At 47.0% G+C, this 18,037-nt stretch overlaps 1 protein-coding gene across 4 annotated transcripts in view; it reads right to left on the bottom strand.

The window, feature by feature from the left end:
* The window catches only part of ZXDC (ZXD family zinc finger C), a 38,720-nt gene that overhangs the window by 5,583 nt on the left and 15,100 nt on the right, over window positions 1–18,037 (bottom strand). For 2 of the 4 annotated variants that reach the window (XM_053218825.1, XM_015083197.3), the window contains exons 7-8: window positions 17,136–17,198; window positions 16,393–16,477 (exon numbers count right to left, since the gene is read on the bottom strand). In XM_053218825.1, coding sequence (XP_053074800.1) covers window positions 16,393–16,477; window positions 17,136–17,198 — 148 coding nt within the window. The remainder of the gene's footprint in view (window positions 1–16,392; window positions 16,478–17,135; window positions 17,199–18,037) is intronic. The other 2 variants (XM_053218826.1, XM_027049782.2) reach the window with 1 other exon arrangement.

The following is an 18,037-nucleotide window of genomic DNA, read 5'->3' on the forward strand; positions in this document are numbered from 1 at the left end:
ACGGTCAACTCTGGCACACAAGACGGGCCACTCCCGTTGGCAGCGAGTTTTCCTTTCACCTTGATGCCAAAACCAGCCTAGAGGGCCCAACTCTGGAGCTGCGCTATGTGCTACCTGTGTGCACCCCACCGCTGCCTGCCTGATCCTGCCCATCACCCTCTCGGTGTTTCCCGCACACCCAGCGCACCGGACTGGCAGGAAACTCCAGGATGTCTCCTTAACCCTCAGCACTTGACAGACTCAGCTCAGGGGCGGAGGGGGGGGGGGGGGGGCTGTAGGCCGCAGTGTGTTTCCGCCCACGGCGTGCTCTTTCCCTCCTGGGTGTCTGAGGGATTCATCTTTGTGGCAAGTCTCGGTTTTCCCTGGGGGCACCTTTAGTGCCCCCCTTCACTGCAGGGAATCGCAGTTCCATTACAGCCCTGAGTACTTCCTTCTCGTTTCCGTCTGCCAGGTTCTCTGCCTCGGGGAACCCAATCCCTCCTGCTGGGTTAGCTCTGGCTGTTCTCCATGCTCCTCCTAACTGCTCTGCGTGCTTTCAGACAGTAGAGCAAGGCTGGGACAAGGGTGAGGAAGCAAGGCGAGGTGCTAAGCCGCGGGATCCACTCGCTCTTCTTTAACAGTAAAGAAATTCCGTGTCACTTCCTATTCTCCCTGAACATGCTTGATATTCCACTCCACTCTGGAATTTTACCTGATGCACTGTTCTGCTTTGAAGTCTTCAATGACCCTAGCATATCTCCCTGAGATAAAAAATATGTACATAAATTAAAATTTTAGGGGCACCTGGCTGGGTCAGTTGGTTGAGAGTCCGACTCTTGATTTTGGCTCAGGTCATGATCCCAGGGTCATGGGATCAAGCCCTGCATTGTTGGGTTCTGCACTGAGCATGGAGCCTGCTTGAGATTCTCTGTCTCTCTGTCTCTCTGTCTCTCTCTCTCTCCCTCTGTCTCTCTCTCTGCTCACACTCTCTTTCTCAAAACTAAACTAAATTAAATTAAATTAATTTTAGGGGTGCCTGGGTGGCTCAGTAGGTTGAGTGTCTGACTCTCGATTTAGACTCAGGTCATGATCCCATGGTTCATAAGTTCAAGTCTCGTGTCAGGTTCTACACTGTTAGTGCCTGGGATTCTCTCTCTCTCTTTCTCTGCCCCTCCCCTGCTCGTGTGCATTCTCTCTCTCTCTCTGTCTCTCTCTCTCTCCCTCTGCCCCTCTCCCTGCTCACACTCTCTTTCTCAAAACTAAACTAACTAAATTAAATTAAATTAATTTTAGGGGTGCCTGGGTGGCTCAGTAGGTTGAGTGTCTGACTCTCGATTTAGACTCAGGTCATGATCCCATGGTTCATAAGTTCAAGTCTCGTGTCAGGTTCTGCACTGTTAGTGCCTGGGATTCTCTCTCTCTCTCTTTCTCTGCCCCTCCCCTGCTCGTGTGCATTCTCTCTCTCTCTCTCTCTCAAAATAAATGAATAAACTTTAAAAAGATAAAATTTTAGTTTAAAAACTTATTTCAATATACTTTCTAGTATCTGAAAACCTGCATCACCATTGCAATTAGTAACGCAAACCCAACCAAAATAACAGAACATACTAGAAACTCTGATAATTATGAAATGTTAAATATAAAATTGTACTGATGTATCGAGAACAGTGTGACGGCCTGTTTTCCAGGAGGCTCATGTGGCTGTGTGTAAGTATTACTCATTGCTAGACTCAAACAGGGTCAACATACATTTTTGCCAATTAAAAAAATATTACAGATAAATGCTTGTGTGCTTTAAATGTAATTTCATCACAATTATAGCACCCTGCAGCTGCAAATTCAGCTCCTTTGGGCAGCTCAGGACAACTACACGAATGAGTGCGAGCACCACGGTCAGCGTGCACCGTCAGGATGGTGCCTGTTTCTCACAAAAGGTCCGATTTCATTTTTCAGGTCAAACAAACATACTGCAACATGGATCAAGGGATGTTATGAAAATCACTATGAAGGAAAGCACCAAGTAATGTACCTTTTTAAGCTACTTTTAAAAGCAAGATTTAAATATGTGTATCTAATACTTACTGGCCAGCTGTATAAGATAAAAGCAAGGTCATTCTGAGCCACTCCTCATTTATTTCACAATGATTCAATGACAAGTGTGTAGGCCACACTCTATCTTACCTATGAAGCAATAAGTATGATCAAAGCATCGTATCTCTTCAAAACATGTGCTAGCCTGTATGCCATGCAACTAGGGGGAAATGAAGTAAAAATGCTGAGAACAGAATCAGAAATAGATCCCACTTAATTTTCCCAGACAACAGCATTAACATGTTTCCTTTATACCTCATGAAAGACAACAGTATTCCCTGCTGAAAAACAAGCCAGTAACTAGAATATGATTGTATTTTTGTTAAAGGGATGTAAGAGGTATTGATTCTGTAACAGGAAATAAGATGGACTATAACGAGAATATTCATGACACGTAAGCTAAACTGGTTTTAGCTACTCTATTAGCACACACTCCATCTAAAAGGAATCATATACATTCTCTTTTCAGTGTGTACCTTCAGGCCAATGCCTAAGAATCTGGTAGTCCCACAGACGCCACAGTTAAACACTGAGATGAGAATCACTGTCTAACCTGGAGGGCTCTAGCACCTTCTCCGGTTAATAGTCCCTCCTAGGGATGCAGTGTCACCAGCTAAAAGGAACCGCTCAGGCTTACGTATCTGAACACTGCTGCTTTCATGGGATCCTCCTTAAAAGCAGTTCATGCTAGGACAAGAGGAGAAAGGTGGGAAAGGTGAGGGCTCTAAATGAACGCGGGCGGCTCCCACCCCCACGGCCCCTTCTACACTGTATCTTGGTGCAGAACCTCTCAACATGGCCCCCTACCAGAACCCATGCATGAGAAATGCCAAGCTGGCAAGAGTGACTCAAGGCAGTCTTGACGCGTGTGTGAGTTAATCCATACACGATGCCTCCACGAAGCCAGCACTCTCAGGTGTTCTGGGTCTGGGGCTCTGGAAGAGCTTTTATATAGGCCCTAAGGTGCTGCGCCACAGGGAGCTTGGTGGAGGGATGGGACTCGCTGTCATGAAGGAAAGGCGGACAGGAGAGCCTGCAGAAGTCCTAGACCCAAATGCACGGTCTTAAACTACAAATGGAAGATGACGATCTGAAAGCAGGTTCCCTTCCAACTAGCCATGCTCGCCTCCCCTTCCAAGTCTTCTCATCCATCCAAGGTCCTGGAGCCGGGCCAAGGGCTCCCATCAGCACCCTGAGGAAGCTGCGGGGGAAGAACGTGGGCCATAAGAGGGAACCTGAGCCCACACACTGAGCGCCCAAGCGCTTGACCTCTAGACTCCCTGCTCAAGAGAAAAAACACCTTTACCTGCTGGAGCCATCGGCACAGGGTGCTGGGGTACATGGCCCCAAATGATACACTGTGCTATCTCTGGTAATGTGCCATCAACATGTAAAACAGCTGAAAATGAATTACACACTGCCTGAGTTAGTTATGCAAGCCCACCAATCCACGGATGCTTGAAGGCTTACAGCCAACACATGGAACCCCATGACGGCCATGCGGCCGCCCTCACTAGTAAAGATGCCATGACACTACGTGTAACGTGACTTAATAAACTTAATAAACCAATCTCAAGAAAAACTAAAGAATCCCTTTCTCACAGTGGAAATCCAGAAACCTTTAAAGGGCAAGTCATCTTCATAATGAACGAATTTTGCTTCGATAACCTCAACACTGATCCGAAACACTGGTTTTGTGCTAGATAACTTGAAAGAGCCGGGACAGGAGAGAAGGAGAAATCCAGCCGGCAATTAAGTTTCTAGTTAAGTAGACCTAAAAAGAGAATCCTGCTCGGGCATGAAATAGCCAGGTGAGCCGGAGTGCACAGCGAACTGTGGTGCAGCATCACCTCACCTCACAGAGCCATCATCAGAATTAGGTGAGACCAGCAGCACAGAGCCTGGCTCAGGCAAGGTGCTCCACACATCTCCTGGAGATGCCCCTAGGCTAACAGCTACAGAACCCAGTGCCATCCCAAGCATGTGCCATCCTCGCCCCCAGGAGGGATGTGCAATGGAGATGGTCAGCTCCCTATCCTACACACCGCTGGCTCAGAGGGCTCCTTCCCCCCACCAGGTGGGTAGCGGGGAGCATGATGAACTTTGGGCTCATGCAGGCTTTCTCTGCTGGGCATCCTCACTGAACCACAGAACACAGTGAACTATCTGAGTGCCTATTGCCCAATTCTCCTAAGGATGGGAGGCTAGACCCATCACATACCCTGTATGGTGGCGGGCACTGGGGCTTCATGCTTTCACACTTCCTGTTGTTTAGTTCTACGCGGCTGTTAAAGGATGTACCACAAGAACATGTTTATTCACAAGAAAAAATGTTCGTGCTTAATAGCAACAAGCAGGTAAGAAATACACGTGTATCATTTCTTCAAAACAAGTAACAGGTATAGTTTAGACACGTAGGGAAATGTTTAACATCAAAACGCTGGAAGTGGTTTTCCCTGGGTGGTGGAGCTGCCGGGGAAGGTACGTTAAGAAATCCATGATTTTTCCCTAAGAGCACACCAACATTACCGGAACCCCTGATGGAACGTGCACCCTAAGTTTACAGGCCCGCACGTCTGTGCTCCGGCTGTCCCCACTTGTCTGGGGGCCTTGCTCTCCACCAGAGCACTGGCTGGCTTTCGTCACGGACACCCTTCAGCAGGCCTGGGTCACCTCCAGCACAGTGGTCTCCCTGCCCCATCAATTTTTTCGAAGCCCGTGTGGAGATTTTAACTAAGTAAGTCTTCCAAATGAACTTAAACCTGACGGGTATTTTTTTTTTCTTTTAAAAAGTTCCTTTTGGGGGGCGCCTGGGTGGCTCAGTCGGTTAAGCGTCCAACTTTAGCTCAGGTCATGATCTCAGGGCTCATGACCTCAAGCCCCCGAGTCAGGCTGTCTGTTGTCAGTGCAGAGCCCGTTTCTGATCCTCTGTCTCCCTCACTCTCTGCTCCTCCGTCACTCGCTCTCAAAAATCAACATTAAAAAAAAGTAATAAAAAGTTCCTTTGGGGGTACCTGGGTGGCTCAGTTGGTTAAGTATTCAACTCTTGGTCTTGACTTGGGTCATGATCTCACGGTTTGTGGGTTTAAGCCCCACATCAGGGACAGCGCAGAGCCTGCTTTGGGATTCTCTCTCTGCTCCCACCCCCTCAAAATGAACAAACTTAAAAACTGAAATAAGAAATAAAAGGCTCCTTTGGGATTTTAAAGGAAATGAATAAAAAATGTAAATTAACAGTACGAATTGAGTGTTCCATCCAAGTACACAGTAAGCTGTAAACAGGCCCTTATCCAGGCGCAGCATATCTGTCACTAGTAATTCTGATACTTTATTAGTTTCATTGCCATTATGAGTGACATCTATTTTTCAGTATTGTTTTTCCGATTATTCTGATAGAAAAGCAACTCATGTGATATATGCAAACATTTTTTATACAATTAGCTACTGGTTTACCCTTATTTGTAATTATTTGAGTCTATTCCCTTGGGTTTTCTAAGCCTGATAATCATCACTGATGGGCAATCACATCTTCCTATTGATTTTTCTCTAAAGTTTCCATAAAAACGTCCAATGTTATTGTAGTGCTGGTGTGGCTGCATCTTCTGATTATAACGGGAACAGGTTCCCCACTGAAAATAATGTTGACTGTTTTTCTGACTTGCTCTCCATTATTAGGGAAATCTTTTTAGTTCCTAGTTAAAGGTTTATGATTTCTGAAAATCAACAATGATGAGTTTTATCTACTGCCTTGTTTGGCACCAGTGAAGATCATGCGGTTCGCCTCTGGCTCTCTGATGTGGCAAATCATACTGACAGCTGCCTAACCGTGACCCACGTGGAACCTACACAAGCCCTAGTCATCTGGAATTCAGTGGCTGGTATTTTACTCAGGGGTTCTACGCCCACTTCACTCACTGAAGACAAAACGCTCTTTTCTTATGTGTAGTACAGCTAGCAGGCTGACTGAAGGTTCTGGAGCCAGTCGGCCTTGGGTGCTCCACCCCGGTGCGGCCATCCATCAGCTGTGCAGCCCCGTCAAGTCAATCTCTCTGTGCCTCAGCTTCTTCATCCAGAAAGTGGAGCATCAGCGCTTACATCTCATAGGGTTGCTGTGAGCAGTACATCAGAACAATGTTGGGTATATGAGCTTCGATGAACTGTTACGCCTCGGTCAGGTGAAGCTCTGGGGTATGCTAACTGAATGCCTCTTATTTGAAATGTGGCCGGTGATTAGCTATCTGTTCATGGTTTACCGTTCTTTCAAATACTGCCTGGATCTTTACTTCATTAGGTACTGGGCTGTAACGGCAATCCTCACCATGAAGCTTACGATTGCTGCCTGTGTCCTAAGCACAAATACGTATGTTTTCCAGGGACCTACAGATGAAGCTACAATCAGAATGCAATGATGAAGCAGTAGAGCGTACCCTGGAAATACTGAGAGGGCCAGTACCAAGAGATCTCGAAAAAGGTTTGGGATAATCTAGCAGCCATAATGCAGTCATCATAGCCCTTATGAAACTGTCCATAGAGGATTAGTCAGGGGCCCATCAGGGCCCCAGGAACACTCTAGGTAAAACACCCAGAGGGATTCCACGCAGACGATGGGGTACACCAGTGATAGCACGCTAACGAGCAACCACCTAAGTTGGCACAGCAGGTAGGCACCACCACCTCAGAATCCAGAAGAGGGACAGTGCTCAGGAGCCAGAACTATATCAGGGTCAAGGGCTGCCCAGCAAGAACTGGGACCGCGGGGGAAACACAGCCGTTGTCATAAAACTCCTACCAAAGCAGAGCGTGAACAAGGTCCCGGTTCCTCCTTCCTCCCTCCACCTAATCCCCTGCCAATGCTCCTCCTGCTGGCCAACCTAGGCTAGGAGTCTAGGAAAGATAGTCCTGAGGTGAAGGTCAAACTGGCAAGCTGGAAAGGAGGACTCTAATGGTTCACATGAAAAGGCTGTCCAGGAGCTCCCAGGGTGACAGAGAAACGGGGGCAGGATTTGGGGACAGAATACGCCTCCATGTACCATCCAGAGTTCAGGACCACCAGACCACACACATCTGGCCTTGGCTCCCAGGGCCTGGCTCCCACCCCTGCCCGCTGAACTCCAAAAGCCAGTGGACTGGAGCCACATACACACGAAGTCCTGCCACTGTTTTCCTTATTTTGCTCCAATAAAAACTAAATTAATGTACAGAAGCACATGCTGTGATGAGCAAGACATACATGCTCCTGAACTAACCACTGGGTCCTCTAATCAGCACTGGGCTAAGTGTTTTACTTAGAATCCTTTACCATAAGAATCCTCACGGGTAATCCACACAACCACCTGGAGAGGCAGGTCCTGTACTGTCCCTCGCAACAGAGGAGGCTGCAGCCGAGGGGCCAGACACCTGCCCAAAGCCACTGCAACCAGAGGAACAGACCTCAACCCCATCCCTGACCCCCACGGTGGTGCTCCGATCCCTAGCCACTTAGCGCTGTCACAAGTCACCGCACATGGCGGCATGGATATAGCACAGCTCTCCGAAGTGTGGCAAAGCCAATCACATCTTCTATGCTGCACGAAGGCCCCTCCTCACAAGGATCAGGAACCTGCCAGAGAGGGCTTTCGGCAGGCTGCCAGGGTCAGACTTCCATGCTCACTTGACAGCAAGGTGGGAGGACCTGCAGGGGGAGCAGGCGTCTACCAAGGAGACAGAAGGGGAGGGAACAGCACAGGGCACGCTCTGTAAAAGTAACAGAAACAAAACAAGGCACAGCAGCTAGTCAGTAGAGGGCAGGCCTGTACGACCAGGACTGAGAAGAGCCTCATCACCAGCTCACCGCCGGGTGCAGGACACCTCAACTCCCAGCCTATTCGGGGACAGGGGTCACGTTTCTCCACCACCACCACCACCACCACCACCACCACCACCACCACCATCACCACCACCACCACCATCACCACCACAGAAAGTCCGCTGCCCCCAAGCCCCTTTATCTACTTCAGATCTCCGGCCATACCAGCTCTTCAAACCATCGCTCTAGTCCAGGAAGCAAACGGAACCTGGGCCCCAAGGGATGGGCGCGGCCCCTGCCCACAAGTGTACTGCCTGGAGGCTCCCTCTCCGAAGAGCTGCTCAAACACGCTGTGCTTACGCTAACCTGCACAGTCTAACCCTGGGTAGGTGAAGGTCAGCGGTGCAGAGGGTACTACCATGGACAGCTGAAGCAAAATCATCCTAAGGACAAGACCAGGTGGCCTCCCTCCCCATACCCCCCCTTCCCCCGTCTGCAATCCACTTTGCTCCCCCATCACGGGTCACGCCGGCCACCCTGGGCGCCTACATGGAGCCTACGGGGTGTAAAACAGCCCCAAGTGATCCTGACACACATTCTCCCACGCCACCAGGGAGCGTTTACTCCAGCCGCAGTCCAGACTCCCCATCCACCCTGCCGGGGGCCTTCATGACGCTCAAGTTCATAATCCACTCTTGCAGGTCCAGTGTCTGTGTGAATGTTCCCAGAATTCTCTTCTAGAAAACAGGCTGTAACTGAGGCATGTCCTCAGTTAACGGCCAGCCCGCGCTGGGGCCTTTCTCCTGTCTTCCCTTAGTGTGGCTCTCTTGCTCTCAGCATGGCAGCGCGGGAAGAAATGGAAGAAGCCTAGTGACTCCGATGCCTAAAGATTTTTGCTTTAATGTGGGGGCGGGGGGGGGGGGGATGTGTGTACATGTATTTTAAAAAACAGATTTTTGACTTAATTTCAGAGCTCAATCCAACCCAATAAATCAAACATTCCAGTGGCACAGACTGACCAGTGGCAGCAAGCACAGCATCTCACCTGGCCGTCCACCCGCAAGCCCGTCTTCCAATGTGGGACGAGCTGGCTGTGCTGAAGGAGCCACAAAGGGCCCCGCCCTGTGCTGCCAGGCCCTCACCTGTTCCTTACTGCTTCCGTCACCCCCTTCTGGGAAGGGAGACCAGTTCCAGACTCCATGTCTCAGTTTACAGGTAAAGCGGCTGGGGAGCTCGCCCAAGTGCCCCAAGTGACACCCCCCCCCCCCCCCCCCCGCAAAGCCTCCACTGGTGTGCTCCATCCTGGCAGAATAGCTGTTCCACTTCCCACGACTTAAACTGGGGGTCGATATTTATTAATTACATAATTAATGTATTTTCAAGTACAAAAAATAAAAATGGTGAAAATGATTTAAAAACCCATAATCTTAACACTCAAGAAAAACCACTATCCATGCAAGGATATTTGTTTGCTCTACCATTTGTGTTTCTATGCAAATACATGCACAAAATGTGTCTGTCAACGACACACTCGGCTTTTCTTACAAACACGGACTTACCAAACCTATGCACAACGTGTGCTTTGCTGGCGTAATAATTATGAGCTATAAATATTTAGTAGTACACAGCTCCACACTGAGCAGCAGCTGACATGTGGGCCCTTACGTAGATCCCTGGATACTTCCCTGAGAAAAGTCCCAAAATAGTTATTTCATGATTGAACGTTACGCAGATCTTTTGGCTCTCGAAAACAGTATCAAATGACCGTCCAGAAATGTCACACTGCATCCCCAGTGAGGCTCTCCCCAGCACAGCCCGGGAACGCGTTCCTCGCGCCCCCGTGTGGGGTCTGGGTGTCCTCGCCTCTGAGTACCGAGCACACCCCTCTGATGATGAAGGGGACGCCTCTTCGTGTCAGCCGCCTCCTGCACAGCGCTTGCTCAGGTCCCCTACCCCTTTTCCTAAGGATGCTTTCATCTTTCTTATTATTTCATGCTGTGTCTGTTCATTCAAAACCTTTCCGCGTCCGCGGATCTCCAAGGCCTGTGCCTCTGCTCTGCTCTGGGCATCTGTGCCCCATGAGGAGTGTGCTCCCCAGGGAGAGCGGCGTGGCGGCCCGGGCGTGAGGCCGGCTGCTGAGAAGTGTCTACCTTAGAGAGCTACCGTGAAGATCAAACGCGAGCTGAACCACAGAAAGCACACAGCTGAGAACAAAGTAGGCACTGGCTATCCAAACAGCTTTCCATGCCTTTCAAATTCCTTAAAGCCCTCATCTTCGTTCTTTATCCTGCACGGAACCTTAGTGTTTCTTCCCAAAAGGCCGTCACTCGTTTGCCATAATTGGAAGAACCATATTGACGTGCACAAAGAAGAACAGCCACAGGCCTGTTTATCAACGTGCGTCCCTCTGTGTCCTGGCCTAAGGCCACGGCTCCACCACGGTTTTCATGGCTGCAGCTTGTGAGGCATTCCTAGGCAGAGGGCACATCCTCCAGGTCAGTGTCCCACGTGTCCTCAGGAACCTCTGCCCCTAGGTTCCTACATAAGTGCTCTGAAATCTCCGTGGAATTTCAGATAGAATTGTGTTAAAGCCTGCAGGAAGTGTCCGCCTGACTGCTGTAAAGGTGGCTTTCTCTTTTTTTTTTTTAATTTTTTTTCAACGTTTTTTATTTATTTTTGGGACAGAGAGAGACAGAGCATGAACGGGGGAGGGGCAGAGAGAGAGGGAGACACAGAATCGGAAACAGGCTCCAGGCTCCGAGCCATCAGCCCAGAGCCTGACGCGGGGCTGGAACTCACAGACCGCGAGATCGTGACCTGGCTGAAGTCGGACGCTTAACCGACTGCGCCACCCAGGCGCCCCTAAGGTGGCTTTCTCTTGAGCACTCCACTGCTGTTAGCAAATCTTGATGGCTCCATCAAGACAGCTCCAGCATTTACCCACTTCTTCCTGCCAGCAGCCACCATCTGCCCTGCTGGGGACAGCAAGGAACCCTTACCTGCTCTCCTTGACCCTTGACCTTAGGGTTTACTTTCAAAAGAGCAGCTGGAATGATCCTTTTAAAAATATGTCACTTTCAGAAGGCATCTGGGTGGCTCAATCGGTTAAGCATCTGACTTCAGCTCAGGTCATGATTTCACAGTTTGTGGGTTCGAGCCCCTCATCGGGCTCTGTGCTGACAGCTCCAAGCCTGGAGCTTACTTCAGATTCTGTGTCTCCCTCTCTCTCTGCCCCTCCCCGTTCACACTCTGTCTCTATCTCAAATATAAACAAACATTTAAAAAAATTATTTTTAATAAATAAATAAAAAGGTGTCACTTTTCTAATTATGTCTTCATGTTTCCCCATCTGACTGTGAGCAAAAGCCAAAGTTCCAGCACAGCCCCAAGCAGCCTGGCCTCTGATCACTTCCGTAAAGTGAGCCTCCTCACTCTGACAACAGAGGCCTTTCCACTGAGAGCACCCTCCAGCCTCAGGCTGGCAGGGGCTGTCCCTTTGCCCACATCTACCCACACGGCTATTTCCCTTCCTCCCCTCCATCAAGGGCCTCCTCCTCTGTTGAGGCCTCCATCTACCCTATTTGAAAACCGCAAACCAACACAGACCCCTTTCCTTGTTTTATTCACATTTACCGTTTGAGTTACTGTTTTTGTTTATCCAAAACTCCCCTCAACTCCACCCCCACCCCCAACTCCCACATCAGAATGCAAGCAGTGATGCCCATGTTATGTACCTGTCCCTGCATGGCAGGCAGCAAGGACGTGTATCAAAAGGAAGGAGTCACCACATTTGAGAACATCATCTTTTCTCTGAGTCAAGTTTTGTTGTCTTCTTTTCTTCCTCCTCCTTTATGTCCTACCCACTCACAAAATTTCCCCCTGGTTGCTCCGGAATTTTTGTCACTACTGTGAATGTGGTATTTTCTCCACTGTATTTCCTAACTACCCACATCGGACACTTCTCATAATTACACGTTTATGTTATAAGCAGTTACTTACATGTCTTTAAACTAAAGAGTTTATTAAGTTTTCTTTTGTTTTCCAAGTAATTTTTACTTTCTATCCTACCACACTATGGTCAAAAACATGTACTACCAAATTAGGTTCTTTCCCCTAAAGACTTTACGGCTTTCCTAATTTGTTCAGTTTAATTTTGATAAATATCCCATGGTTATGGAGTAGGACCTACGAAATCAACTTTATTAACCCCATTGTAAATATCTTTCATATGTGTATTGTTTTATGCTTAATTTGCAAATAATGAGCTAAATTACCCATTTCCAATATTGGTAGGTTTTCATTTACCCGGTTCTAGATTTCCACCACTTTTTACTTTATCTTATTTGGTATTATAAGTTTCATATAAATATTCACGTAATGGTTATTCATATAACCGTTATATTCATATATAAATATTCACAAAAATGTTATAAATCTTAGTCTTGCTGTTGATTACATATGTGAACAGCAGCCAACAAAAGGGAAAGTCTTCTCTGCCCCAGTTGCTCTGAATTCTACGCTTCTGATATTTATGATTAACCCCTGCTTTGTGATTGTTTTATCCGGTCTTAATTTTAAGCTTCCTAAATATTCCCATCCAGGGTGTGCCACCTCTAGACAACCTGTGATAGAGATTTTCGCCTTTTGACTCTTGCCAAAAAAAAGTTAGGGCAGTCACGTGCATTTACATTTTTACTGACACACAGACACGGTTTTGCTGTTTACTGCCTCTTCCATTAAGTGCTATACATTCTTTCCTTTCCCCAACCTCAGAGACCAGAAAAACACACATCCATTAGTAGACCTGATGTCGGTTGCATTAAAAAAAAAGTTTGTTTTGCTATCAGCTTCAAGAATGAAAGTTTCTCTTTACTTTTTATATTTTTATATTTGGCAGGGGACCACAATACTAAAGATACAGAAAATGGCGCAATTTTACTTTCTGTACACAATAGCAACCCAATGGGAATAGTCTTGAATTTCAGACCCTATACCTTATTTTTCCAATCATTCAGACTGCACATTTTCTAAGAATCAATACGCACACTCTGCACTTAACTACACTGACAACAATGACCCCCAACGGTGTTTAAATGGCTTAACTCCACTGAGTCCTGTTTCCCTGCAACTTCTCTTAGACTTATTATTTTTTTGTTTCTTTATTTATTTTTGAGAGACAGAGAGAGACAGAGCACGAGCAGAGGAGGGGCAGAGAGAGAGGGAGACACAGAATCTGACACAGATTCCAAGCTCTGAGCTGTCAGCACAGAGCCTGACAGAGGGCTTGAACTCATGGACCATCAGATCATGACCTAAGCCGAAGTTGGACGCCCAACTGACTGAGCCACCCAGGCGCCCCACATCTCTTAGACTTATTACACAATAATCATTGAATCCTGAAAGCCAAAAAGCTCCCAAACCCACATTTCCCCCTCTAAATCTGGTGCCAAACAATTATTTAGTGGCTAACATCTGACATGAACTCACAGGAATATATTTAACTGAGAAGCACTGACATATTAACTAGGCATGTTAAGAAATATAGAACAGATGTACCTTATTACCATTTAAAAGTTAAAATATTCCAAGTCCAAACCTCAGCCAGCACAGGTTAACGTACATGAAGATATTCCCTGGCCCTGTCTGCTGGGAAGGCCTAGGCACAATGACACCCAGGTAGCAATGAGCAACAACCACAAAGAGTGCCCTGACCTTGGTTTCTGAAACCATTTTCCAATAAAAGGAGAAGTGGCTGAAAACTGGGCTGGGGCAGGGAAAATACAAGACGGTGCCACAAGTTAGGGAAATGCCCCTGAAAAAAAAAAAAAACAGGGCATGTTGAAACAGCACAAGAATCCTGGGGCACCTGGGTGGCTCAGTGGGTTAAGCGTCCGACTTCGGCTCAGGTCGTGAACTTGCAGTTCGTGGATTCAAGCCCTGGTCGGGCTCTGTGCTGACAGCTTGGAGACTGGAGCCTGCAGCCTGCTTTGGATTCTGTGCCTCCCTCTCTCTGCCCCCCTCAAAAATAAAGATCACACTGTCTCTGTCTCGCTCTCTCAAAAATAAAGATGAAAGAAGAAAGGGAGGGAGGGAGGGAGGGAGGGAGGGAGGGAGGGAGGGAGGGAGAGAGAGAGAGAGAGAGAGAGAGAGAGAGAGAAAGAAAGAAAGAAAGAAAGAAAGAAAGAAAGAAAGAAAGAAAGAAAGAAAGAAAGAAAGAAGGGAGGGAGGGCGGGCGGGCACAAGAATCCAACTGAAAGAGCTGCCAGGAGCCAGAGCTGGAGCAATCTGAGCAGCAAATAAATACTGATAATACTGATTATCGTTCAGTACTCCTCACAATAACCTAAAGGATAATAAACACCTCTGAGTCCACACTAATGTAACCAAAACATAAATGAGGGAGAAGAGACCACTTTCCCTTAGAGAAGTACAGGGATGAGGGAGAAAGAAAATCACCACTAGAACACCACAGTAACAAAGTCCACCCTTAAGTGCTGAATGAGGGGAGGCTTAAGGAGAAACAGGATATTTGCATGAGCGCAGGAGCAGATTAACCTTGCCCAAGGACAAGTCTGGCCTTTGCCTCTCGATCCTGAAAAGAAATCGCAAGGTCCCTGGAAGGTCCAGCCTGGTAAGTGTGTCTACCTGGGAGCCCTCAGGCACTTCAGACAGTCTACCGACGTGATTTATAGTGGAGGTCTCGGGTCGCAGAGTCAGCTCAACCTTCGGAGGGGCTGGAGACTGTCAGCCACATGGACAGGCACCCATCTGTGCAATCGAGACACGATCAACGTGTGGATATGAAGGCTCAGGTGAGCTCCCCTGGTTGGCAATACTTTGTCACACTATGGGAGACGTCAGCACTGTCTGCAAACAGGACAGACTGCCCACCAGAGGTCTGGGACCTCCAGAAGGAAGAACACCTAATCACTTGCAAGGGAGTTACGCCACCCACCAACAACTGACCCACTGGATCAAAGCTCAATTAGATCCAGCCTCTAGATGGGATCACTGATTTATAGGAACCACAGAAGACAGAGGAACCGGTTAATCTCCAGCACAGTGGTGCAACCAGCCAAATCTAGACTGGCCAACTCCGCGGGACAAACCACCCAGATTCTCCCACAAGCACACGGGACAAAAATGGAGGGAGAAACCTACAGATGACAAAGAACATTAAGAAACATATCAACCAATAGTAATATAAGGCTTACTTGGAATGCGATTCAAGCAAATAGCTATAAAAATCATTTACAACGTTTGAGACAACTGAAAATTTGAACACTTGCTAAATATTAAGGAAATACTGTTAATTTTTAAAGAAGTGATAACATCATATGGGTTTGCTTTTTAAGTGTCATTGTTTAAAAGATAATGTGGAACTATTTAAAAAATTAAAAATAAGTAAAACCACCTCTACAGATAAAAACAATTAAAAATAAAAGTACCTCCACAGATGCCACCCAAAAGCAACGCAGTCAATGTAACATGTACCATACACCTGAATGTTCAGTGTCCTTTGTCCTTCAAGTGGAGGTTACCGATCGGGTTAAACAGAGGCATCTGCTTCCCTTCACTGACTCTGCCTAGCAGGTGCTAGATTCTTCCACTCTATGGACGTCCTCTACCACCACATACTTTCTTCTATTATCTCTACAAGTGCCATGGGGGCACTGTGTGACCGCTGTGGAGGTAACCCTTCCCCAGTCACAGGGAACAGGGCCACGAACAACATTCGCTGTAGGGCACTATCTGCTTTAAGAAAACAGATTAACAGAAAATAGGGAGTGATTTTAAAGAAGCCATGATATTAAGAAAGATACAAACTGTACTGCTAACCGTACATACTCTTTGATATTCTTCAAATAAATTTTAGACAAAGAGACACATGAAACACTCGAAAAACGGTACTAGAAGTCGTCGCTGTTTCCTTTACAGAAGGATTTTCCAGTTTCTTCACGCACAGCATCCCACCATTCCATTCTCTAGACAGACAACAGACAGATGCACGAGGCCACAAGTTAACAGGTCTTGTCTGGTCCACTCAAGTGTTTTTTAAAAATTCGACAAAGTTGCTGACGTTTTAAAATTACAAGATTTTAACATAACGCTGAACTACGCATCCACAATGCCACATGCCACCCAAGGGCCGGCTCCGCAAAACCCTGCTCCTGGGACAGCAGCAGCCCCGTCCCCAGGCTGTTCCCAATGCCACGGTCAGGGGCCAGTTGCCATCTGGCAGCAGGTTCCCACCTCTGCTCTTCTGACCCTTGGCCTGGCTGTTCTTTACCTTAGCGGCCTACTAGGCAACAGACACTGGCGTCTGCAACTGCTAACTTTCGCACAGCCTTTTCAGGTCAGCAAGACGTCTCCAGACGGATGCTGGAAATTTTGCGGTATCTTCTGGAGTTCACATAAAGGGCATTTTGAACGTAAAAGTAACACAAAGAACACAGAAACGCCTATTCCGTGTGTTTCTTCTCATTAAGGCCCAGGGTGACTCAGAGCCCTCACTCCCCCAGCACACACAGCCTCACCTGCGATGCTCCCAGCTCCTTTCTGCTTTTTTTTCTTGGCTAGTTGAATGGCTCGGGAATCAGTTCTTGCTGAGCCCCCACTTTCCTGGGACCAAAGAAAAGTGTGTCAGTCACTTGTTCCAAATGGCAAAAGAAGGGTAGTAAGGGAACTATGGAAATGTACTAAGTCTGCCTCCTGAACAGAGTAGAGTCCAATAATCTCTGAGGATCTCCAGCAAAGGTTCACCGAGAATCAAATGCTACATCCAATTACGGTGACAACTAAACAGAACGAGAGGTGGAACAATATACATGATTTTATTATCCAGAGAAGCAAAGTTTATTCCTCCAAAGTCTAAAACATATTAAAATATTTTACACAGAAACTGTTATAAAAGGAGTTACATACTTCTCTGCTGTCCGAAACAAATAACCAGCTTCCCTCGGTGGTTCAAGATTAATTAGCTGCAGCACTTCTCAACATTTTCCAGAACATGCCACACGATACTTGTACGGCAGACCTAGGGAGGTCCTATTTCATATCCCCACTACAGAAGCCGCTCTGGTGGTGAGGCCTGACTCAAAAGTTATATACACCAAAACAGTAACTACATTACCGAATTCAGGAAGTTTACTGAGGGGGCCAAACAGTATTCAAATGGGACTTCGCTTCTATAAGTTTGTGAATGCGTTGATACGAAAAAGAGTTTAATACTTATCACTACAAGAAGAAAAAGAACAGCCCTCATCAGCTCGTGGCATACCTGTAACCCATTCACCACACACCATCTGTGCTCAGAGAATCGAGGCAGCCCAACGTCACACAGCTAGCGAGAAAATGAACAAGGAGTCAGGATCAATGTCACGGCGGTTTCACCTGCCTCCACCCACAGTTACAGCTCCGGAGATACCGTGGTACCAAGGATCTCCTATTTCCCAAGGCACCAAGGCCCTCTACACAGGCCTGGCCTCCCCACTGATCGCTGAGCCTTGGCCATCTCCCCTCCTGGCCCAGTCACCTGGTGGTTCAGCAACTGCTGTGGCCACTTAGGCAAAGGCCGGCAAGTATGGCCATGCCACCGCCAAGCAAGAGCCATCAGAAAAGGTACGACCGACCGTGCTTCTCTCAGACTGAAAGGCTCCATGGTAGATGGGTTACCACATCCCTCACAATGGATTCTAATTCAAAGGATTTAATTTTTGTTTTTAAACTATGGTAAAATAGGATTTAACGTTTTGAACAACAGAAGTATCACCACCAAATTTAACCCATGCCACAAAGAAACCTATTTGATCATTCCCATCTGAGACTGAGGAAAAAAAAAGAGACTCTCCCCCAAGAATCTTTAATTAAATTATTTTAAATTAAATTATATTAAATGTATTAACTGACATAAATATAATTAAAAGTATATTAAGTGTGGAGCCTCACAACTGGAGAGGTCCTCTTATAACCCTCCAGAAACAGAAACTCACAAACCACTCCTTTTCTTTCTTGTTAATTCTAATTTAAAAAATTTTTTTCTCTTTTACATGGTTTTAAAGTTTCCATTAAACCTGATGTCATGATTCCTCTTCCTCTGGCCATTAGGAAGTCTAAGGACCTCTTATCCCATGGAAAGCACAAAGGCAAGACATTTCAACGTTACGAAATACCTCATTTTTT

The sequence above is a fragment of the Acinonyx jubatus genome, chromosome A2 (assembly GCF_027475565.1).
Source record: "Acinonyx jubatus isolate Ajub_Pintada_27869175 chromosome A2, VMU_Ajub_asm_v1.0, whole genome shotgun sequence".
Classification (NCBI taxonomy): Eukaryota; Metazoa; Chordata; class Mammalia; order Carnivora; family Felidae; genus Acinonyx; species Acinonyx jubatus.